The 26,315-nt window shown below is 44.4% G+C and overlaps 1 protein-coding gene across 1 annotated transcript in view; it reads right to left on the minus strand.

Annotated features, from left to right (window-relative positions):
- Positions 1-26,315, minus strand: part of luzp2 (leucine zipper protein 2) — a gene marked incomplete at both ends in the record, with an annotated part of 652,643 nt that overhangs the window by 209,472 nt on the left and 416,856 nt on the right. Inside the window, one exon of the mRNA XM_084337104.1 lies at positions 11,033-11,095. Within this exon, the coding sequence (XP_084193230.1) occupies positions 11,033-11,095 (63 nt within the window). The remainder of the gene's footprint in view (positions 1-11,032; positions 11,096-26,315) is intronic.

Here is a 26,315-nt window from a genome sequence, read left to right on the forward strand (position 1 = left end):
ACTCCCCTCCCCCCTGGTCAGGGGCTTATGGGCCCTCAGGGGGTGCATTTGACGTGGCCACACATCCGCTCTGGCCCTTTTGATCTCAATATGGCAGAGCGAGACGCGATGTCAGATATGAAATATAGGAAGGTTATTCTATAACCCTAGTTATATGAATACTGACAGAGCGTCTCGCTCTTCAGCGCCCTGAGGGCCCTTGGATGTTTTTCACGCATGGAATTCAGACCACTTCCTGTGTCTTGTAGGAACACACAGGAGTAGGCGTGGTCACATGCAAGTGACGTGCATGTGTCAACTTTTTCACATGCACAATATGTGCATGGAGATGATATCGCAATATGGCAGAGCGAGACGCTCTGTCAGTATTCATATAACTAGGCTTATAGAATAACCTTTGTTAATTTGTTGACATGTTCAAAAAAGGAGTAGAGGGAAGCTAAGCTTATTGATCCCATTTTCGCCATTACATTTTACTTGATTTAACATAATATAGTGTATAATACATTATATACTATACTTTGACTTATAGTACAGTTGAATCTTTCACAAGACCATCGGTCTGGGGGTGGGAGACTGAGGTCCTTAACTGTCTTACCTTCAGATGCTTTCACATCTCTTTCATCACACCTAACATAAAACAGGAGCCTTGATCCATCAGGATTTCCTCCGCAATAGAATAGAATCTTTATTGTCATTGTTGGTACAACGAAATTGAGTTTAGAGCATCACCACTGGCATACAACCATACTGAATATAGCATATAGAAAATAATAATATCAATAATATAATATCAATGTCCCAAGTGCAATAGTGCTAGTGCAAATAAATAGTACAGTGGGCTAGCAGGTGTGTGTGGGTGTGGTCACACGTGGTCCCGCTTGCACTGTGGTTGTAGTTGACTGCCTCCCCCCTCTCGTTAGGCCGGGCGGGTGGACGGGACTCCCCTGATTACTTTTCCCCGAAAATAGTAATTTAACGCGTTAATCTTTAAAAGCCAGTAATCTGATTGCAATTACTTGTCCAAGTGGCTGTGCATTACTATTTCGTTACTATCTCATCATAAATTCATAATGCAGGCGGAATGCAGTATTTTATTTCGTTTTCGACAGTCAAAAATACATTTTTGAGCTGTTTTTCTTATTTGGGAGTGACGTGGTGTGGCAGTGAAAGGGTTACACAAGAATGTGGCCCGCGGCGTGACTGGACTCTCTGTCTGTGAGTGACTCTGCTTTGGCCCAATCACATTCCCCATCCACAGTCTGCGAATCAGAGGCAGAGTAGGGCGGGTCTTCACAGCACGTCATGTGACATATGCGCCAATCGTGTGACAGCAGGGCTCCGTTGCATTCGTCTGAGAATTCCACCCCAAAACGCTTACAGGAAGAAGAAACGCGGCTTATTATTATTACCGAGGCGCGCGGCTTATTATATTATTAAAACAGCTACTTGTGGGCACTCATAAAAACACCGTGGTCTACAAGTTGTTTAGCGAGAGGATGGTGGTAATGTGCTTCAATAGAACAATGGATCAATGCCATGTCAAAACTCGGCTCCGCTGATCTGAAGGGCTCCGCAGTACACACACAGACACACACGCGCGCGCGCACACACGGGATTGCAGCAGCCACACACACATTTCCACTGTCCAATAGACAAGCACCCTTTTCGACCGCGTGACATTGTTCAGATGTTTCAACTTCACCCCCAGAACCGCACCGAGTCCACCAAAACTATATGTGAAAGCGACCTAAACGTAAATACTGTCTACCGCTAAAAACAGCACATCCAATTGCATTGAAAGCATCTGGAATCACAACACTACGACGCTTCGACTAGGTACAGGAGGACTCGGAGGCCAGCCAAACAGCAAAAGAGAGAGATTGTTTCTTTCCCTATTGATTAATGTATATTTGATGGTGGCAGAGCAAAAGCTCTTATTTGCCAGATTTACAGTTAATTTACATGTTAAAGAGAGACTGATTGTATGTTTATAGAGAGACATTTATAAAAACAATTTAATAGTTACAGTTGATATAATTGAATAGTTCAGCCTGCATTTGTTAGATGTGAATGGATACACTGGTTTTGTAAAACCACTGGCTGGCTGCTCTAATGCTGTGAGCATCATAGACTGTTGCTTTACCATAGTTGATGGTACAGAAGCTGAAGCACTAGTTTAACAATTTACGTTATGTGCAGAGAAACAAGTTAAAAACAATTTATGCACTTTCAATAAAGCGTTTTAAAAAAACTGTTGGGGGAACGACGGGGCACAGCTGTGTGGTTCCCGGCCCTGATTCAGCTCTTGGTGGCCCTGCCGTGGCCTGTTCCATGGTCACCGCGGGCCCTCTCTCAGGCATGCGGAACACTGTTCTGCCTCCTGTTCTGGGGCAGCCTCTAATGGCTTGGCTGCTGAAAGGGTGAATCTGGAGGGGATGCGTCTTAATTCTACTGTGGTTAACACCATCCAGAACGCGCATGCTCCGTCCACTACGCAGGGAAGTGGCGTACGGTTCGAGAGTGGAGGGCAGAACGCTGTTCAGCCACCCTCTCGTGAGACGTTTCCTGCTTGGCGCACGGCGTCTCAAGCCTGTGGAATGTGCTCTGTCTCTGAGCTGGGACCTCCAACTGGTCCTGGAAAGGCTGTTTGGGGCCCCGTTTGAGCCTCTTGAGCAGGCGCCATTGGATCGACTGTCTTTCAAGACCACGTTCCTTCTGGCCATCACCTGAACTGTGTGGTCTCTCGGTGCGGTCAGAGTGCCTGTCTATTCAGGCCAATAACAGTGCGACTCTGAGGCCTAATCCGGCCTTTGTGCCAAGGGATATCGGAACTCTTATCGATCCAGGGATATTGTGCTCCAGGCGTTTCACCCTCCTCCTCACGGTAGTGAGTTGGAGGCGAGCCTTCACCTGTTGTGTCCTGTCCGTGCGCTGATGGTTTACCTTAGTCTCACGCAGGATCTCAAGGCTACCGATCAACTGTTGTTTGTTACGGTGGCTCTCACGCGGGTAAAGCGCTGTCCAAGCAACGCCTGTCACATTGGTTATGCGAGGGCTTTGCCCTCTGCTACACTTTGGTCGGACGGGTTCCCCCCGCAGGTGCCTGCCCTGCTTGGGGGGGGGCCTCGGTGGAGGACATCTGCGCTGCAGCCTCCTGGTCCTCTCCGGGTCCTTTTGTTAGGTTTTACCTCATGGACATGACTGGGGGCTCTGTCTCCAAGGCAGTCCTGATGGCCAGGACCTCTCATGCACCCCACCATCAGGTGGGCTAGCAGGTGTGTGTGGGTGTGGTCACACGTGGTCCCGCTTGCACTGTGGTTGTAGTTGACTGCCTCCCCCCTCTCGTTAGGCCGGGCGGGTGGACGGGACTCCCCTCCCCCCTGGTCAGGGGCTTATGGGCCCTCAGGGGGTGCATTTGACGTGGCCACACATCCGCTCTGGCCCTTTTGATCTCAATATGGCAGAGCGAGACGCGATGTCAGATATGAAATATAGGAAGGTTATTCTATAACCCTAGTTATATGAATACTGACAGAGCGTCTCGCTCTTCAGCGCCCTGAGGGCCCTTGGATGTTTTTCACGCATGGAATTCAGACCACTTCCTGTGTCTTGTAGGAACACACAGGAGTAGGCGTGGTCACATGCAAGTGACGTGCATGTGTCAACTTTTTCACATGCACAATATGTGCATGGAGATGATATCGCAATATGGCAGAGCGAGACGCTCTGTCAGTATTCATATAACTAGGCTTATAGAATAACCTTTGTTAATTTGTTGACATGTTCAAAAAAGGAGTAGAGGGAAGCTAAGCTTATTGATCCCATTTTCGCCATTACATTTTACTTGATTTAACATAATATAGTGTATAATACATTATATACTATACTTTGACTTATAGTACAGTTGAATCTTTCACAAGACCATCGGTCTGGGGGTGGGAGACTGAGGTCCTTAACTGTCTTACCTTCAGATGATTTCACATCTCTTTCATCACACCTAACATAAAACAGGAGCCTTGATCCATCAGGATTTCCTCCGCAATAGAATAGAATCTTTATTGTCATTGTTGGTACAACGAAATTGAGTTTAGAGCATCACCACTGGCATACAACCATACTGAATATAGCATATAGAAAATAATAATATCAATAATATAATATCAATGTCCCAAGTGCAATAGTGCTAGTGCAAATAAATAGTACAGTGACGAGTTATGTCACCGGGGGTTGGGGATGGGGGGTGCGAGCGGCAAGTTGATCGTTGAGCAGTCTGACAGCCAGTGAATAGAGGCTGTTGGTCAGTCTGCTAGTACCGGACTGGATGGATCTGTACCTTCGACCAGAGGGCAGCAGATGGAAAAGATGGTGTGCTGGGTGGAACTGGTCCTGTAGGATGTTATTCACATGACGTAGGCAGCGGGAGGTGAAGACTGTGGAGATATCTGGAAGGCTAGCTCCAGTGATCCTCCTTGCAGTCTTGACCACTCTGTGGAGGGCCTCCTTCTCTGCCCTGGTGCAGCTGGAGAACCACACCAGTAGTCCGTAGGTGAGCACACTCTCTACTGCGCAGTGGTAGAAGTTAGCCATCAGTCCCTGTGGGAGTTTTGCCCATTTAAGTTTCCGTAGATAGAAAAGGCGTTGCTGTGCTTTCCCCACAGCAGAGGTAATGTTGATCCCCCAGGACAGGTCATCAGTCATAGTCACGCCCATAAAGTTAAAATTTGAAACCCTCTCCACCTCCTCACTTCCAATGCGGAGTGGAGAGTGGCTGAGGACCTCTGAGGTCACCAGTCCTGCAATCCCTACCCGGCTGAAGATTTAAAGCAACTCCCGGGCAATTCCCCATTCCCCAATATTAGAGGATTCCGGTATGTTACAGAGGCGCTGCTTCTCTGGTGGATACAGCATGTACTCTCCCCAGCACCTCCAACTGGCCTCTTCTTAAGATCACTCAATAGAATTAGTTGAATGCAGTGCACCTGGGCCGCTCTCCTCCAGTAACAGGTGCCTGCAGCTCACCTGGTGCTGCTTCTCCAGTCTGTGAGCAGGTCATTGGGGAGAAACTTGCCCTCAATTATCCTCCCCAGTGGCCTGTGTTGTGGGAAGACTGACCGAGGCACTGGGGTACCCTACGCACGCACGCACGCACGCACGCACGCACGCACGCACGCACGCACGCACGCACACACACACGCACACACACACACACACACACACACACACAGACACACAGACAGACATATCCACACACACGCAAACAAACACAGACAGACGGACATATAGACATACATATCTACACACACGCACGCGTGCACTCGCACACGCACACACACACACACACACACACATACACACAAACACAGACAGACGGACAGATATACAGACATCCACACACATAGCAGCCTCCAGCCTTGACGGAAACACATCCGTGCACAAACACTCACAGTAGCCCTGACACTGTTTTGGCTCCACATCAGTAGACACATGGAGTTCCGAGGCTGGCTGCTAGATAGCAGGATGTACAGCACCAGTGATGCCGGTAACGCGTTACTAAGTAACGCGTTATTGTAATCTGATTACTTTTCCCCGAAAATAGTAATCTAACGCGTTAATCTTTAAAAGCCAGTAATCTGATTGCAGTTACTTGTCCAAGTGGCTGTGCATTACTATTTCGTTACTATCTCATCATAAATTCATAATGCAGGCGGAATGCAGTATTTTATTTCGTTTTCGACAGTCAAAAATACATTTTTGAGCTGTTTTTCTTATTTGGGAGTGACGTGGTGTGGCAGTGAAAGGGTTACACAAGAATGTGGCCCGCGGCGTGACTGGACTCTCTGTCTGTGAGTGACTCTGCTTTGGCCCAATCACATTCCCCATCCACAGTCTGCGAATCAGAGGCAGAGTAGGGCGGGTCTTCACAGCACGTCATGTGACATATGCGCCAATCGTGTGACAGCAGGGCTCCGTTGCATTCGTCTGAGAATTCCACCCCAAAACGCTTACAGGAAGAAGAAACGCGGCTTATTATTATTACCGAGGCGCGCGGCTTATTATATTATTAAAACAGCTACTTGTGGGCACTCATAAAAACACCGTGGTCTACAAGTTGTTTAGCGAGAGGATGGTGGTAATGTGCTTCAATAGAACAATGGATCAATGCCATGTCAAAACTCGGCTCCGCTGATCTGAAGGGCTCCGCAGTACACACACAGACACACACGCACGCGCGCACACACGGGATCGCAGCAGCCACACACACATTTCCACTGTCCAATAGACAAGCGCCCTTTTCGACCGCGTGACATTGTTCAGATGTTTCAACTTCACCCCCAGAACCGCACCGAGTCCACCAAAACTATATGTGAAAGCGACCTAAACGTAAATACTGTCTACCGCTAAAAACAGCACATCCAATTGCATTGAAAGCATCTGGAATCACAACACTACGACGCTTCGACTAGGTACAGGAGGACTCGGAGGCCAGCCAAACAGCAAAAGAGAGAGATTGTTTCTTTCCCTATTGATTAATGTATATTTGATGGTGGCAGAGCAAAAGCTCTTATTTGCCAGATTTACAGTTAATTTACATGTTAAAGAGAGACTGATTGTATGTTTATAGAGAGACATTTATAAAAACAATTTAATAGTTACAGTTGATATAATTGAATAGTTCAGCCTGCATTTGTTAGATGTGAATGGATACACTGGTTTTGTAAAACCACTGGCTGGCTGCTCTAATGCTGTGAGCATCATAGACTGTTGCTTTACCATAGTTGATGGTACAGAAGCTGAAGCACTAGTTTAACAATTTACGTTATGTGCAGAGAAACAAGTTAAAAACAATTTATGCACTTTCAATAAAGCGTTTTAAAAAAAACTGTTGGGGGAACGACGACGACTTCGTAACCTAGTTACTTTCAAAGTAACTAAGTTACTCTGATAATCAAGTAATCAGTAAAGTAACTTGGATTACTTTTTAAAGGAGTAATCAGTAATCAGTAATCGGATTACTTTTACAAGTAATCTGTGGCATCACTGTACAGCACTATACTACTACTAACAGCTCTCTGTGATGTGAGTGCACAGAAGGTTTAGCCGCAGGTCCCCTCTAACCTTCCACCACCTCCTGGAAGAGGAGAGATACAACTTTTTAAACAAATTGACACACAACCACATAAATGTCTTTTTTTGTTTGTTGGTTTTTCAGTATTCATTTATTTAATTTCCTTTCATTAATCAAAAAGGTGGGAAAACTTGATTTCACAAATAAAAATGTGGGTTTACTCTCTACTACATGCTTCATCACAAGTAGGCTAACACTGCTTCCTGACAGTCAGCAAGCGAGCGATCAGGGGACGAAATTGCGCGCGACACTGTCCTGATATGACGCAGCACGTGTCGCGGCGAGACTAGCCCGCACCAATCAAATTAACTAACTAACTAACTAAGTTAGACAATAACATACTTACTTGAAACACCCAACACTTGAGCTACTGTCCCCCATGTAGCCTCTTTTCTGTTTAGGTCCTTGTGGAACGGGTGTCATGCTTCTCTACTTCAAAGATCATCTTCTCCACGTCCATGCTGCTTAATCATAATAATCGCTGTTTTATTTGGAACAGGGGGCAAAGCAGCCTGCGATTCTCGACCAATAAAAAGTGTTTAGGGGCGGGACTCTGCCGCGTAATTCGCTCAACTAGAGACACAGCGAGCGAATATTTGAGGGGTGAACGACATCGCTGCTCAGTTCGCTGTCGCTCGCGGCAGGTCAGGATAGTCTGATTGAAACGAATACATTTTAATCACTTTTTCTTGCTCGCTCACTCGCTCGCGTCGCTCTATGTCAGGACGGGGTGTAATGCTTGTTTCTTGAGCTTGTAATATGATTCTCAGTAGGCCTATTGCCTAACCAACATATGCCTTATTCAATTGCCCACACCTAATGTGGCCATTAAAGGGGAACTATCTTACTATTTCTTTCACTATTTGGGCAATTTTACACAATTCCTGTGAGTCTATGGAACACATCTGTACGTTTATTTTTTTTTAAATGCATTGTTTTGTATTTCTAATCAAGTACTGTAGAGCAGCAGTTTCTGCCCTTCAAGATTCCAAGCTGTTTTTGGCTGGGCTCCGCCCCCATACTCGCAATGCGCTTTGAGTGACAGTCACCCACAGTCTGCACTGGCAGATACCTTTTTGGGGGAGAGAGAGAGATAGAGAGATAGAGAGGGACTAATTAATTTCGCCGCAGGGGGGCATAATCCCACGGGACAATGCATTGGTAACTTGTTTCAAATGACAATATAATACCCCCGTGAATATCATTGCACGGATCGGAATACGCGTGGGAGCGTGCGCTATGATATTTCGGGGGTCTTGCCCGCAACAATTGTGCATGATACAATAGTAATATAGTAATAAGTAATAACACCTAGACAGTGTTGGTACAACCCTACATTGCTAGAAAACAATGCAAACCCCTGAAAAAGGCCATAGTTCCCCTTTAACACCAAAAACGAGTTAAGTTGTTTCTGGGCCTAAGTCGTTCAGTGCCAAAAACTACTTAACACTAGAACCATGGAGAAAATGTCACTGATTCCCGCCGGAAGGGGTCAGATGACCCCACAGCTTATATGAGAAATATGAGAAAAATAAACAGTGTAAACTATATAATTACCTCTTAATATAAAAATATGAGGTTTACCACAGGTTTGAGTGACAAAAAAAAAAAAAAATAATAATAATAATAATAATAAATAAAAATATAATAATCTTTTGTTTATTTTTGTGATGGAAGAGCCACACATTGACGGGCAAAGAGCCACATGCGGCTTGCGAGCCATGGGTTGGCCACCCCTGCGCTAGACGCTCGCAAAGTGCTGTGACTTTCCACATATATTCCATATATATGTGGAATAACGTTCTAATTACATTTTCCTGAAGTCATTTTGAAATTTCAGAAACCGTGCCAGATAAAACGGGTACTTTTAGGAAAAGTCATTGAGTGACAGAGCTGGAGCTCGACCGAGTGACGAGGATACATTTATTGAAAATGCCTAGGGGTCATTTGACCCATTGTCGGCTCTGCTAGTGTTAAGTCGTTTCTGGGTCGTTTTTCCAATATTTGTATTCATTATCCACCCAGGGAGCCTGTTGTTACCATATGGAATGAGTCTGAGGTCGCCAAGGTGCAATACTGGCCGCATCCCACTAGACGGCGGTATCGAGCACCCTTTGTAACTTTGTATCTTCGCCTGTGGGATGGCCAAATGTCTCAGGTTTTATTTTTCCTTGTCGGCCAAGGCGAACGGTTGTCCCGGTTGCATTGAAGCGCGTCAAATATCCCCGATCCATATGTTGTGGTGGATTATGCCGTGGACCAAATTAACATTGGATGTACCAGATGGCGATCAAACAATTGGAATATTATTTTTGGAATACTCCCGATCACAGGTAAGAACGATCTGATGTAAATTGTAGCTTGATCCTGCAATGCTTTCATACCAATCAGGCTGATAACCATTTTTAGTGTTCAATACGAATGCCATTACTGACAATCAAATAATCAAAAACGACCCCCCCCCCCCCCCCCCCTTTCATGCATTCATGATGGAACATAATACCTATGATATAGATTTGATTTCGGGATAATAGCGTATACAGGCAAGAAATGGCAACGTCTTTAGTGGAATTGACGTGTAGGGCTATAACTCAGCATTTCATGAACTACCCTAGACCGCTCTAAAACCATACTTATATTCACTATGGTATAACACAGGAACGTATGGATGGAAAAATGTATTATTTTTCACATATTGAACGATAGATAGGTGATGTCAAATGGGCCATAGTATTGTATCCATAGCTATAATATAGAATATAGTTATAGCTCTACAAACAAGATGACGGATCCCTATCTATCTAGTGGTGGCGTCACAACAGACGGCTGCGTCTAATGGCTGTCACTGAAAGTGTTAAAGATGTAACCCGAAATATAATCTTGCACTTCAATATATTCGATATACCACGCAGAGGGACAATTTCACCCCTCAGCAGCTAAACAACTTTGCTTAGATTATGGGCACCATTACCTTTTAGCAGTTTCTTTATCTTGTTATTCCTACTGTATTCCCAAAGTAATTCAATGTCCCAAGACAGCCATCTCTTGCAATCAGGGTGCGAACTGTGGGGGAGCTAACATGAGCTTGGCATAAACTCCCCTGAAAACAATGGTTTGTGAAATGTTGAGGCATCTCTAAACTATTAACTAGGGCTGTCCCAGACTAAGGATTTGGATAGTCATCTTTGATTGGCCGAAATTTGTCGATAGTCGAAAATTATTATAATAATTTTTGTATCATTACATTATGGGCTGTGGGGGGTGCTTAATGTCTGAAGGAGTCGACTGAAGGCTTCTTGTCCTCTGCAAAAGCATGCAATTGGTCCACTGATGGATACATCTTGATATTTGTCTATAGTCTAGTCTAGTGTGTTCATTAGATGTGTGAAATCCTCTTTAAGTGCCTCTGTGCCCATTTTATTAGGCAGTTAGCCTTGCTGGTATGTGCAACATTATCATTAGCCACGCTTCCATGCCTCTTTGCTTTTTGAAATAATGATAAAAAATGTAAATAAAAGTTTAAAATTGTATTTAAAAAATAAATTGCATTCGACCAAGAGGTTGGCAGTCGAATACGGCTCCTTTCGATAGTCGACTATAAACCACTGTATTTGTGAATCATGTAATCTGGAACTGAATGTCAACCAGCAGGATCAAACTGAAAGAAAATGAATCACCAGTGGCATGGAACATAATTGAAAATACCTTTTGAAAAATGAAGGGAGGATTTCCTGGATGTTGATTAAATTGGGGACCAAATTAAGGCTTAATCTATGTCCAACCTCTGATGCTGGGAAATGGTGGCGGTCCCCCCCTCCAATCCATTGCATGTATAAAATGCTGCACTGATGTGGTTGAAACTGACATTATAGTAGGTGATAATAGCGTGAAAAAAAGCCTTACCTCTTCTGTGTGAGCATCACAAAGTTTGTTTCCAGAGAGAAGTTTATTTTTCAGGCTCTTGTTCTACAAAAAAAGGAGAGAAATAATTAATGTCCTTGAGTAACAAGAATATATTGTTCCTAGTGTGCTGCAGTCAGGGGCGGACCTTCCTACAGGCGATATAGGCGGTCGCCTAGAGCGCCACCCAGAGGGGGGCGCCAAAAAAAAAAAAGAAAAAAAAAAAACGTATTTTTTTATTTTTTATTTAATTTTTTTTTCTCTGTGCAGTTTTGGCGCCCCCCTCTATATCTGCAACCATTATTTTTACATAAAAAAAATTCTAACATAAGGGAAAATGAGCCAAAAATCTAAAACGGTTGGTCGGTCTGAGCCTCAGCTTTAGCCGGTGTTCACAGTCAGAACATGCTAGAGCGCTGTGCATTGATGGGTATCGGTCAAGTGTTTATAGAATTGAGCGTTGAGGAAAGAAAGACTAACGTTAGAGAACTATGAAGAGACAAAAGCCATAAAAAAAAAATTACAAAAAAATTTGGTGAATCTCGCCTAGGGCGCCAAATGTGCTAGGTCCGCCCCTGGCTGCAGTTAAGCTTGTAGGCTATACTCTGCTTGTAATCTGCAGAGACAAATGTAATTAGACACAATTTCGTCTTGGCGGACAGTTTTGATTTGTCGACCTTCGCATTGACCCAACACATTTACAATTGTTAATGAGTTCATCAATTATCTAATTACCTGTAATCAAGTGTCTATTCTTCAACTGCACTCTCAGCCACGTGGAACACGGTGGAACACAAGTGTAAGCAATGAAATATTTACTCATCAACACCTAATCAATGATACCTACACCAACACACCTCCATCATGATAAATGCACAGCAACCAAGTGCAATGCTATCAGCAGCAGTCTCTTTTGGAGGCTTCCATTATCTTCCAGTCTTCAATTTTCTACAATATACAGCAAGTGCATGAGAACAGAATATAGATGCTCTGTCTGTCCCCAAAATGTCTATGACAGGGTACCGATACATGATGAGAGAGGTGAAATGTGCTATAATGATATGGCTGTTCCAATGCCTCACAACTAATATAACAGAAATCAGATACCGGCACTATAATCAAAGGTCAAAATGTTCTATTTTGAAAAGCTATAACTTCTACACTGTGCGTCAGATTGACAGATGCAACTACATACACATATCCAGCTATTTTTCATTTCAAACCTTTATTTATACAGGTAAAATATCATTGAGACACAGGGCTACTGTAGATCCACCCTTACTTACAATTCATTATGAATTGAAAATGGGGGACCCTGATGTAAACAAGACAAAAGTCTTTCTCTGGTCTGCATCCCCTTAACAATTGTGTGTATTGAGCCGTACTGTATTGTACCCATTCTGCAATCTGTTAATAAAACTCTGTTAAATAAAAAATTGTCACAGTGCAGATTGATTGATTGAATGAAAGTTTGCAGAATGTGTACAATACAGTACGGCTCAATACACACAATTGTTAAGGGGATGCAGACCAGAGAAAGACTTTCGTCTTGTTTACATCAGGGTCCCCCATTTTCAATTCATAATGAATTGTAAGTAAGGGTGCAACTTGCTCCGTGCAATCCATTCTTTGTGGATCTAGCCCCACAGTCTCATTTGGAAGAGTGACCTGATCCACCAAACAAACACAACAAATACATAAAACAAGTCCCAGACAAATACAAGACAAGTAACTAAACTAAAAATCTAAGAGAGGCTCAAATCTAGATAAATTTTATTGAGAACAAGAACAGGCCCCCATCAAGTTTCTTTAATAGTTGTCATACAGAAGTACAGAATACTTTCATACAAAATGCTTCTTACTGTTACGCTCCAGAGACTGTGCTAGACAAGATAGTATCAAATAACATAGTATAGCATGTAATTTAGAAGTAGAAAATGAGGTCACAGTGTTCAGTATAGACATATGTACAATGTTCGATGCAGAATAGACGTAACTGAGTTACCATATAATATACAATACTATGCAGTGTACTAATGTACAGTACTATATAGTGCAAAGCAGAAATGGGATGAGGTACAATTTAGGTACATGGATGCCCTCTCATGGAAGCTATACTTGGTTTAGGACTTTGCCACAATATAACTGCATAAAAGATCATGGCACATATCAAGGCAGCAAGAAACAGTGTCTTGTAGCCAAAATTGGCTGCAGCCTATCACGAATTACATCGGCTACTTGTTTAATATAGATTTGAACCGCAGGGCAACCATTTAGTTGCATTATCCGACCCGGCACGGTCTAACCCGACTTGTTAAGGAGCTCACAATTCTCCAGAAAACCCCAAAATGTTGCGCTATTCAGAAAATTGTTGAAATGGAGATATTGGCAATTTTGAGTGCTTTGAGCAGTGGCGGCTGGCCACTGGGGGCGCTCGGGCGCCGACCCCCCTGTTAAAAGAGAGAGAAGATTTTTTTTAGTTTTTTGTTTTATAGCCCTATAAATAATATAAACATGTTTAAAATGAATAATATTTACTCATTTTAAGTATGTTTGTGTTTCCAATGCACAATATAACGTTAATATATCAAATAAAAAATTATCGTTTTCCTGAACAGGAAGTGACTCACTGCGCATAGCCGCATTTCTCCCTAGCCGTATTTCTCGCCCGGGCTAGACGCAATAGCGCTCTGAGTGCGTCATCGCTGTATCCGTCGCAGCCAATCAGTGCGTAACGCGCTGTGCGTTGAAATATGATGTATTATGTTGGAAGCCGGGCGCGATTTGAAGCGGTCTAGGCAAGCATCCTTAGCAGTTTTTTTTTATTTCCGTAGCCGCATTTCGCGGAGACGCTCTCTGATTGGCCGACGCGGCGACGACAGTACTTTTTCCGTAGCCGCATTTTGCAGAAGTGGATGGTAGATCGCCAGGTAGTTTGCCGGATGTTCGATGCTGTGTGTTGTGATGCAGTCTCGAGTCTGGACAGTGGGCAGTGGAATATACATCGACAACAGTCTGGGGGACAGTCAGTGGACATACACTTTATTAAGCCCTCCGGCTGGACCACGTTTCAATTAAACAAAGTGAGTTAATTCTCTTTCTCTCTCTCTCTCTCTCTCTCTTAGCCACTCAGCTAACGCTAGCCGCTGTTAGCCACTCAGCTAACGCTTCTCTCTCTCTCTCTCTCTCTCTCTCTCTCTCTCTCTCTCTCTCTCTCTCTCTCTCTCTCTCTCTCTCTCTCAGCCACTAGACTGTAGTCTATCACTCTGACAACAGTGAGTGGACCACGTAAACAGTGAGTTAATTCGGTCTCTCTCTCGCTCTCTCTCTCTCTCTCTCTCTCTCTCTCTCTCTCTCTCTCTCTCTCTCTCTCTCTCTCTCTCTCTCTCTCCCCCTCTCTCTCTCGCTCGCTCTCTCTCTCTCTCTCTCTCTCTCTCTCTCTCTCTCTCTCTCTCTCTCTCTCTCTCTCTCTCTCTCTCTCTCTCTCTCTCTCTCTAAGCCCCCTGCTGTACTCACTCTACACACACGACTGTGTGGCCAAGTTCAGCTCCAACTCCATTGTGAAGTTCGCCGATGACACGGTGGTGGTGGGGCTGATCTCGGACAACGACGAGAAGGCCTACCGGGAGGAGGTTGAGGTACTGGAACGTTGGTGCCAGGACAACAGCCTGCTCCTGAACATTGGTAAAACCAAGGAGCTGATCGTGGATTATAGGAGAGGACAGCGGGAGACACACACACCACTGAGGATTAACGGGGCTACCGTGGACAGGGTGAGCAGCTTCAAGTACCTGGGGGTCCACATCTCAGAGGACCTGACATGGTCAACACACATAGGCACAGTAGTAAAGAAAGCGAAGCAGCGCCTCTACCACCTGAGACAGTTAAGGAAGTTCAGAGTATCGGGGAAGATACTCCAGTCCTTCTACTCAGGAGCTGTAGAGAGCATCTTGACCGGAAACATCACTGCCTGGTATGGGAACAGCACGGCACAGGACAAGAAGGCCCTACAGAGTGTGGTGCGCTCAGCCGAGCGTACCACGGGTATTGCGCTACCTCCCCTGCAGGCTCTATACAACAAGAGGTGCAAATCCAGAGCCTGCAGGATAATGAAAGACCCCCACCACCCCAATAACAGCCTGTTCCAGCTGCTGAGGTCAGGCAGACGCCTGCGAATTCTAGAGACTAAGACGGAGAGGCTTAGGCTAAGCTTCTTCCCCCAGGCCATCAGAGCCTTGAACAATGAACATTGAGAGACACAGAAACTGAACTATCCACACACAAGTACATACACGACACGCACGCTGAGCACGCTCACACACTAGCAGCCACTTTAACACTCATGCCGCACACACGCACACTTATGGCCAGAGGAAAGGCCACTTAAAGTAGTATACCATCAGGAACAGTGTATTGCACTACTAAAGCTAACTAGCATGTCCTATATGCTCTGTAAATACTAATGTACAGATACCGAGATGGCACACCATGTACCTGTTTATTGCACTGTTTTATTGGATTCTATTAATATGTTGTACCACTGTATTTTCATTGGATTCTATTATATGTTGTACCACTGTATTGCACATCGTCGCGGGCAAGACCAGCCGCATTTCATTGTATACCTGTATGCCGTGACAATTAAAACTCTTGAATCTTGAATCTTGAATCTCTCTCTCTCTCTAACTAACGTGATTCTCTCTCTCTCTCTCTCTCTCTCTCTCTCTCTCTCTCTCTCTCTCTCTCTCTCTCTCTCTCTCTCTCTCTCTCTCTGCCACTCAGCTAACGCTTCTCTCTCTCTTTCTCTCTCTCTCTCTCTCTCTCTCTCTCTCTCTCTCTCTCTCTCTCTCTCTGCGTGTGTTTGGAGACGGAGCGAGTTTGTTTCTAACTTTTCTATTTATATATTGTGTTTCAAATTGTGAATTAGACTGTACTTTATTTGACTGGTTGTGTGTTGTTGGTGGTTTGGTAGTGTTGTGGGGAGTCAGTGTTCGCTTGGTCAGCTGTCCGCTGCCAGTGACATGCCAATGCGTGGTACATGTTTGCAAAATGTTTGGTATAGCGCCCCCTATGGAGAATAATGTACCGGCCGCCACTGGCTTTGAGATGTTATCTATATGTCTCCTTATTTGCAAAACATAATATGACTTGTAAATATGTACATTTTTAACTCTATTCAAATAACTACAATGTCGAGGAGAGGGGCTGAGTTAATTTTCAGGGGGGGTGCAGTATCGATGAAATGAGAGGAGAGGAGACACACCAAAATCCATTCCGAAACAATGCAACTTTGTTGGCGGTGTGAAAATATGCCGAGAAACATTAATATCTTTGGAACCGTTTGTGTTCAATTGTATCTGAATCGGTATTTCTCCGTCACACAAAAGCTGGCTGGCAGTCTGAATAATCTACTCCAGTACACACTCTGCAAGTCTGTAAGCTTGCGCATAATGGAGTATAGAGAGAAGGCTCTATAGCAGAGGTCCCCAACCATCGGGTCGCGGACCGGTACCTGGCCGTAGATCATTTGGTACCGGGCTGCAAAGAAATAATAAAGTTATTTAAAAGAAATATATTTTATTTTCACTAGTCTTCCAGGTATTTTACTTACAAAAATTGCCACTTCCGCTTGTGCCTCACTCTTTTTCGTTAAATAAGCCATAATGCCATAATGCGCCCGTTCTGGTAATTCACTCACAGCTCGCGCTGTGGTTGAAAGTGAGACATGATTATAATCAAGTTTTTATGCACCTCGAGTCTCCCGAACACATAGAGACAGCATATACGCTGAGCTATGGTAACTTTCATGCACCGTAAGCCTCTTTTATGTCATCACTAGGCCAATGAGAATGCTTCTTCAGAAATAGCGGCAGAATACATAAAACCAAAATAAATAGGTATCAGTCACATAGTTAGTGTTGGATTACAGCTGAGCTCAACACAGACTCTTGTCTCTGTTGTATAAGTCCACAAGAATGTATGACATTTCCTGCATGAACACACATCAGAATACAGGGCCAACACAGTAAATAACAGTTGATTGTACACACTTGTTTAAGTCATTTACAATGAAAAGCTGACTTCATTACTGCCTACGCCCATAGTCAAAATCTGCAGCTCCTGGCTCTAACTGAGACCTGGATAACCCCCAATAACTCATCAACACCTGCAACATTATCTACAAACTATAACTTCACTCACACACCTCGACCTTCCAGACGGGGTGGAGGCACTGGCCTCATGACATCTCCTTCATGGGCTACAAACTTAACACAACTGCCAGAACTGTCACTCTCCTCCCTCGAATATCATGCAGTATCTGTCTCTAATCCTTTCAATCTCACCATTGTTACACTCTATCGCCCCCCAGGTCCCCTCGATCACTTCACAGATGAGCTGGACATGCTTATAAGCTCCTTACCGGAAGATGGTACCCCTCTCCTTCTATTGGGCGACTTCAACCTGCCTGACTCATCTCAGTCGGTCCCAGTGGTCTCCCTCCTACAACAATTTGACCTGACTCCCACTGCCATGCCTCCCACCCACAAAGCAGGCAACTCCTTGGATCTCATATTTTCCCGTAACTCCAGCATCATTAACACCATGGTAACTCCCCTACATGTATCTGACCATTCCTTCATATCCTTCTCACTAACTCTCATGCTTAACCGAAAGGTCTTCACCCCAACTCAAACCGTCTCACTCAGACGCAACCTGCCCTCCCTATCCCCCTCCACCCTCTCCTCTGACATAATATCCGCTCTACCTTTGAGTGACACCTTCTCTCTGCTCTCCCCACAGAGATGGCAACCTCCACCCTCCTCTCAGCCCTTGCAACCTCCTTCGACAAGCTCTGTCCCCTCGTTGAGAAACCTGCCCGCCGTTCCCCACCCAGTCCATGGCTGACGGATGCAGTGAGAGAACAAAGACAGGTCCTGAGAGCGGCTGAGAGGAAGTATAGAAAGTCACGCCTCACTGCTGACATTGACACATATCACAACCTCTTGTTAACATTCTCCAAAACCATTACTAATGCCAAAGCTTCTTTCTTTCACCATAGGATCGAGGCCTCTGCCAAGACTCTTCACAAACTGCATGCTACCATGTCCTCCCTCCTCACTCCCCCCCCCACCCCCTCCTCCCTCATCTTTTTCTGCCGAAGACTTTGCGATCTTCTTTGAGGAAAAAGTGGAGAACATCCGCAGCTCCTTCTCCCAACCCCCACCCATTCCAAACGCTGAATCGAGAACCTCATCCTTCATTCTGTCTTCTTTCTCTCCCATTACAGAAGCCGAGACCCTGACACTGGTAACGTCAAACCGTCCGACTACATGCCAGCTGGACCGGCTACCCTCCCCACTCCTCCAGACCGTAGCACCGGATATCCTCCCATTCCTAACTGCAACCATCAACTCCTCACTCAACTCTGGGGTGGTCCCCACCTCCCTAAAACAAGCCAGAGTCACACCCCTCATAAAAAAAAAACCCTGAACCCCACCGTCATAGGCAACTATCGTCCTGTCTCTCTTCTCTCCTTCCTTTCTAAAACACTTGAACGTGCTGTATCCAACCAACTTACTGCTTATCTCTTACAGAATGACCTCCTAGACCCCAATCAGTCTGGCTTCCGGACTGGCCACTCCACATAAACGGCCCTCATTGTGGTCACAGAGGCACTTCACTTAGCAAAAGCTAAAGGCCTCTCCTCTGTCCTGATTCTCCTAGATCTATCTGCAGCCTTTGACACAGTCAACCATCAGATCCTCCTCGCGGCCCTCGCAGGAATGGGAGTGGCTGGATCTGCGCTGACATGGCTGACATCATACCTCAACGACCGCTCCTACCAAGTGTCATGGAGAGGGACTCTGTCGGCCACCCGCCCCCTGCGGACAGGTGTCCCCCAGGGCTCGGTCCTAGGACCCCTTCTCTACTATAAATCACTGGGTAACATTATCACGTCTCATGGCTTCTCATATCATTGTTATGCAGATGATACGCAACTCTTCCTCTCCTTCCCTCCCTCAGATATCCACGTCTCTGAGCGGATCTCGGCCTGTCTGTCCGACATCTCCGCCTGGATGACGACCAACCACCTCAAACTGAACCTAAGCAAAACAGAATTGCTCCACCTGCCGGCCAAATCCTCCCCCCTGACGACCTCTCCATCACAGTCGAGAATGCAGCTGTGACCGCGTCCCTGACCGCCAAAAACCTTGGTGTTGTCCTCGACGACCAGTTGAACTTCTCTGCTCACATCGCAGCGACAACCAGAACCTGCAGATTCCTCCTGAGCAACGTCAGAAGGATCCGCCCCTTCCTGACAAAAGAAGCCACCCAACTCCTCGTCCAATCAACAGCCATCTCCCGCCTCGACTACTGCAACGCACTGCTAGCTGGCCTCCCGGCCACTGCCACCAAGCCTCTTCAACTCATTCAAAACGCAGCGGCCCGCCTGATCTCAAACCTACCAAAGTCGGCCCATGTCACCCCACTTCTTAAGGACCTGCACTGGCTCCCCATTGCTGCATGTATCCGCTTCAAGGCCCTCGACCTAGCATACCGTGCGGCAAAGGGAACCGATCCCGCCTACCTCCGGTCAATGGTCTCTAACTACACACCCTCAAGACCCCTACGCTCTGCATCCTCTGGCCGCCTCAGACCTACTCCTATCCAAGCTCCGGGAAGGTCATCAAAGAGAAGCCGCCTATTCTCAGTCCTTGCCCCACAATGTTGGAATGAACTATCCACCCCAGTTAGGACAGCCGAATCCCGTCCAATCTTTCGCCGTCGACTAAAGACGCACTTCTTCAACCATTATCTGAAATAATTAAAAAAATTAAAAGAAATCTAACCCTAACTAACCTTACTGTCATGCACTTGTCCTAATAAACTAACCTACACTGTAACATGCAACACGTTGATGAATATTGTTACTCAGCTGATAGAGTTGTACCCTTCCTGATGACCTGTCGTACAGAACTTGTAAGTCGCTTTGGATAAAAGCGTCAGCTAAATGACTAAATGTAAATGTAAATGTAAATGTGGAAATATAGATAGATAGATATGGTAGAATTCATAGATACTGTAGATACTTTTTTTTTTTTTTATCCACTTTTTCTCCCATTTTTCTATATTTTCTCCCATCCCAATTTCGTATCATCCAATTTAACCCTCCCCTGTCACGAACGCTGTTTCTTGCCTCCCACAAGCCGGCTGCAATGTGGACTAAGTCATACATAGCACAAGTCCCCTCCGGTACTTGAGGTAACAGCAGTCGCATCTTTTCACCTGCGCAGCTCGATCTCTCAGTGTCGAGGAGTAACGCGTGGGAGGCTCACGCTGCCCCCGACACTTCCTGATTCTACTGCGCAGGCGCACCAACCGACTTGTAGGAGTCGCTTGTTCACAACGTTCGATCCCCACCCTTCAGTTTTCCCTCCCCGTAATACGGCCAATGTGTATTACTGCGGACGACCAGCTAAACTGAAAACAATGTGGAGAGCTGGATTCGAACAAGCGAATCCTAGCGTCTCCACACTGGTGGCGAGTGCCTTGCCCACTACACCACCTAGCCGCCCTAGATACTGTAGATACTTTTATGGATAGACTTATTAGCAAAAAAACGGCTGAATCCTGACAGCACCTACCCCATACCAGTGAATGCCTCTCACCTGCAAAAGGTGTTAGGTGGGGGAGGGGTTAGGTGGTAAAGGCCAGTGGGTATTTGTAGTTCTGCATGCATCTTAAGAGAACAGCCAACAGCCCCTTTGATGCTCTGTAGCTCAAAATGGGCTATTGTGTTATCAACTTTGTTAATAAGACATAGATTGAAAAGTATCCGCCGGATTTGTACAAGTGATGGCTTATTTTGTAGGTAAGAACTTGTACTTTGATATAATGTAAAACAATAAAATGTAATGGGAAGGTTGCTTAACTCATTCACGGCCACTAGCTTTCGCCATCTGCACTGTTTGGCGCCAGCGTTAATGACCATTTTAGCTATGTTTGCAGACCCATCGTGTGTTCTGTATTATAGCTATGGAGACAATAGTATGGCTCATTTTACAGGCATTGTTCATAGTCCATTACTGACTAATCATCTAATTTCGACACAATGTAGTTTGTTACACACTACACGCTAAACAGCGCCCCATTTCCGGAATAATCCAGTCTTTTTCCATAGATCACGAGATCTTCTTCTTCTTTTTCTTTCGGCTTTTCCTTGTCAGGGGTCGCCACAGTGGATCATCCGTTTCCATCTGTTTCTGTCATCTGCGTCGTCCTCCGTCACTCCCACTGCCTGCATGTCCTCCTTCACTGTGTCCATAAACCTCCTCTTGGGCCTTCCATAGATCACGAGATAGGACGCATTATATGCAATAAGCCCGAATCGTTCTGGTTGATTCCCTGAAACCCCAAATACTCCCAAATCAAAGCTACCTTCACAAAATCCTCAAGGGATAGTTAGATAGTTAGAAAAAGCTTGGTTTATGTCCGGTAAAGTAAGCCACTGTCATTGTTACAGAAACATGTTTCAGGTTCGGTAAAATAGACATAGGGGGTCCTTACTTTAGCCAGGAGGTACGCCTAAAATAATAATTCCAATGATCACATCGGCGATTGCGATTACTCGTTTATATGTAATTACACATGTTTACCGGACACTATAGGTTTTGAGGCGAGGAGATCTTCTAGCGATTGCTTTGCAGGAGCTCCTTCCCCTCAGAGCAAGTCTCGATAGTCCATTTCATTCATTGCCTCTCCCATTCCCTTTCTATCAGAGTTAAAAAAGTAGGCGATACTGCAACCTGGTGATATTCGATCGTCAATTCCAAAGTAGGTAGATGCATCATAGACACCTAGATGGCTCCGGCTGACCATATAGAACAGGGATCAAAGTAAAATACCAAAGGATCAACACCCGAGTATACTCGGGTTTTGGCACTCAACCGTTGGCGAAATAATCCGACTATACTTGGGTATGGCCATTAAAGAGTTAACATGACCCTATTACCTGTGCTTGGTCACAGATGCTCTGTCTGTCAACCAAAATGTCTATGACAGGGTACCGGTACATGAGAGAGAGGGGTGACATTTGCTACAATGCTAGATATGGCTGTTCCAATGCCTCACGACTAATATAACAGCAATCCATCAGATACAGGCACTATAATCAAAGGTCAAAATGTTCAATTTTTAAAAGCCATAACTTCTACACTCTGTGTCAGATTGACAGATATCTAGCAATCTTTCATTTCAAACCTTTATTTATACAGGTCAAATCTCATTGATCCACCAAACAACTACAACAAATACATAAAACAAGTTCCAGACAAATACAAGACAAGTAACTCAAATAAAACTCTAAGAGAGGCTAAAATCTAGATATATTTAATTAAGAGCAAGAACAAGAACAGGCCCTCTCATGGAAGCTATTTGGTTTAGGACTTTGCCACAAGATAACTGCATAAAAGATCATGGCACATATCAAGGCAGCAAGAAACAGTGTCTTGTAGCCAAATTGGCTGGAGCCTATCATGAATTATATACTTGTTTAATATAGATTTTAACAGCAGGGCTCCAGAGTGCAACCATTTTGTTGCATTTTTCAACCAGTATTTGAGATAGTGCTACTAAAAATGTGTAGCACCAGTGAGTACCCCTGTTTTTCTTTGTAATCATTATCGTACAGTATATAATATGACATTCACTTCTTGTTCATTTCTGGGAGGGAGAGATGCACTATCTCTCTCCAGTGCGTACCTCACTATATTTACAACGATCAGGACAATTTAGACTAAAAGGCAGACATATTTCCATACACAATGACTTGTGGTTTAGTGGGAGCAGCAGAATCATTAGACTTCTGGTCAAAATGATCAAGGTAAAGGGCCCCAAATCAAAGTAGATACGCTTAATTTTCATTAACAAAAAAGTATAAAAGTGCAATACATGCAGAGAATAGAGGTTTTATTTTAGATGCGACCTTTTATATTGATTTAACCTGTCCCCCCCCCCCCCCCCCCCCACGGGGTCGGTACCGACCCTTAAATGACATTATGATCATATATCCATATTTATCAGAGTAATGCAAAAAATTTGCGATTTTAAAATCAAACCTTTTCAAGTATTAACATCACTAACATGTCACAAAAGCATGTAGAATGTATATTATCATCAATACGTTAGTTTAGCAATAGGTTAAAAGTGTCATTATATCGTTTTACCTTCTCGATTTGCTGAAGTCTATCGGGAGGACGGCGACCATTTTGAAAATTTTAACCATGGGAATTGTAGTTTTTTTGCTGCCATTTTGTGGAGGGGATGCATAGCTGCCGATCAGCGTTGGAATTTTTCCGAACTACATTTCCCTTCAAGTTCTATGGGGGTGCAAAGTTCAGAGTTGAATTATGAATGTCAATAACTGGTATTATTCGCGATAATAAGCCACAAAAGGTAACGTTTTTGACAAATATTGAAACGCAGTTAGTTTCTCCTATCTATTGTTAGCATGTAGGAACAATTAGATCTGAAATTAGTTTCAAAACGGTTGCACTGTGGGAGAAATAAAAAAGTACAGTCGATTACAGTAGATATTATATTATCTGTTATTATGCACGCCTGGTGATACTAAATCCAAATTGAACTCGGGCATTTGAAAGATACTATATGTATATATATATAAAAATTTGCGAATTGGCTATAATAAAGTAATGTATAAGCATCTATTCTATATTCTATAATAATATTTCAAATTGCATTGGTCCGGATGGGAGAATTCAGTACTGTATCTACAGAACCTTCGGTTTTATCATCTTCCCTTTATTAATTTCCTTCGATTTTTTGTACACATGATCTCAAGAGGGTACTGAACGAGGTCAGTGGCAGTTTGGTCATTATTATTTTAAGTTTGGTCATTATTATCATGGTGTTATTCACTGTCAAATATGCAAAGAAAAATCATAATTCATATTCTCCTTTGTTTCATCACAATTTAAGCAAGCCTAGTAATAGACACAATATTTCTGACACTGTGAATACATTCCCTGAGGTCCATAGATGTACCTAGATACCAAGAATATGCAAATAGCCCTTGAAGAAGTGAAGCAATATTCCATTTATCTAGGTATACATTTTATATAGATTTTCACCTGGGGTGGAACAGGTTAAGGCTTCCAACAGTAAGTAGGCTAATCCAGCTTTACTCAGCACTAAGGAGGCCAGCAAACGTGACCATCTTCAAAGCTCTATAAAATATATGAATCTCATTCATGCATGCCACAGAAGCACAATAGATATCTACAGCAAATGACTTTAAATGCATAACTGTGTCCCGCATCCTGCTGTTGGCTTGCAAAAGCTTGCTGATTCGACCACAAAGTTTAAACATGAAGCACTCAATCATAAAGCACAATAACACTATGAAGCGTGGAATGTGCAGGGACGGCTCTCTCCTGCGATGGCACTAAAACTGACTTCTGGATGCAAAAGTGCACACTGGAAAAAACTAGCATCCTAATGACATAGAGACTTCCAATACATTTTCATTGACTGTGTTTAAAGAGCATGGTCAGTTCATTTTCAATAAGATACATGAAAAAGGAAAGAGCACTGTCAGTACATTTGAATAAAATAGGCCTACATAAAAGAAAAACGGGGGGAGACAGAATAAATAGAAGAAATACAGGTGTGATGTGCTGAATATGTTGTTCTGAACATCAATGTAAGTGGTGCTACTAAACTGCTAAAATACTACTAGTACTAGTGGGAAGAGTAGTCTGGAGCCCTGCAGACTAGGTCCTTAGGCTACAGTATATATGCTATCACAGCAGGGCATTGACAAAGGAAAAACAATGGGTGCTTTTAGTGTGCATGGAAAAAAACATCTAAAATAGTAAAGGTATATAGGTGCAGTGTGGTTTAAGAAAGTAGAACAAAGGGCGGCTGGGTGGCACAGTGGACATTGCGCTCGTCACCAACGCAAGAGACACCGGGTTCGACTCCGGCTGTCGGCGTTGCCTCCGGCTTGGGCCAGCCGTCATACTAACTCAATTGGCAGAGTTAGCGGGTGGAAGTTGATGGGTGGTAATCTGGACGTTGTGGACAGCAACTCCTACAGGTCGGTTGGGGACGCCTGCACAGCAGAGACAGGAAATGGCAGGGGTAGTGGTAGTATGAGCCTCCCACACGTTACACCTCGCCAATGAGAGTCCGCGCTGGCAGGTGAAAAGATGTGACAGGCTGCCTCCTCGTGTATCGGAGGGGACACGTGATGCAAGGCTTCTATCCTCCCTACAACCGGCCAGTGGGGGGCATATGCGAGCAACGTTCAAGACAGGGGAGGGAAGAATTGGCACAGTGGAATTGGGATGGGAGAAAAATAGAAAAAAGGAGAAAAAGTGGATAAAAAAAATAAAAAAGTAGAACAAAGGGCGGCTGGGTGGCGCAGCGGTCTAAGCGCTCGTCACCAACGCGAGAGACACCGGTATTGAATCCGGCTGTCGGCGTTGCCTCGGGCTTGGGCCCACAGAGTCAGGGGGAGGGAAGTCAATGGGTGGTAATCTGGTCGTTGTAAACAACGACTCCTACAGGTCGGTCAGGACGCCTGCACAGCAAGGACAGGAGATGGCGAGGGTAGTGTGAGCCTCCCACACGTTACACCTCGCCAATGAGAGTCCGCGCTGGCAGGTGAAAAGATGTGGCTGGCTGACTCTGCATGTATCGGAGGGGACATGCAATATATTCTTCAACCCTCCCTACGACCGACCAGTGGGGGGCACATGCGAGCAACGATCAAGACAGGGGAGGGGGGAATTGGCATGACTAAATTGGGATGGGAGAAAAACACAGAAAAAAGTAGGAGAAAAAATGGATACAAAAAAATTAAGTAGAACAAAAAAGGATAAAAGAGGAGGGCAGAGAAAAAAACATTATAATTGAATTGAATTGAAAACCTTTATTTATCCCAGAGGGGAGATTCAGATGTCCTTTACAGCATAACAGCAATTTAAAAACAGTAAAAACAGTTAATACATAACATACACTTATTAGTATGTGTTAAAAACAAGATGGACAAATACATAGGGATACAAATAGCTAAAATAGGGCTAAAATAGAGCTAAAAGTGGTGAAAAGAAAAAGAGAGAGAAAGGCCAATCATGATGTTAAATAATAAATAATTAAATTAGGCAGATCAATTTCAGATTGATTGTTGATACAGGCGAGAAACGGCACGCTTTTTAATGAAATGCACTAAACGCTGCATAGCGGCGTTTTCTGGGACTAG

Source organism: Notolepis coatsorum, assembly GCF_963971535.1.
Source record: "Notolepis coatsorum genome assembly, chromosome: 20".
Taxonomy (NCBI): domain Eukaryota; kingdom Metazoa; phylum Chordata; class Actinopteri; order Aulopiformes; family Paralepididae; genus Notolepis; species Notolepis coatsorum.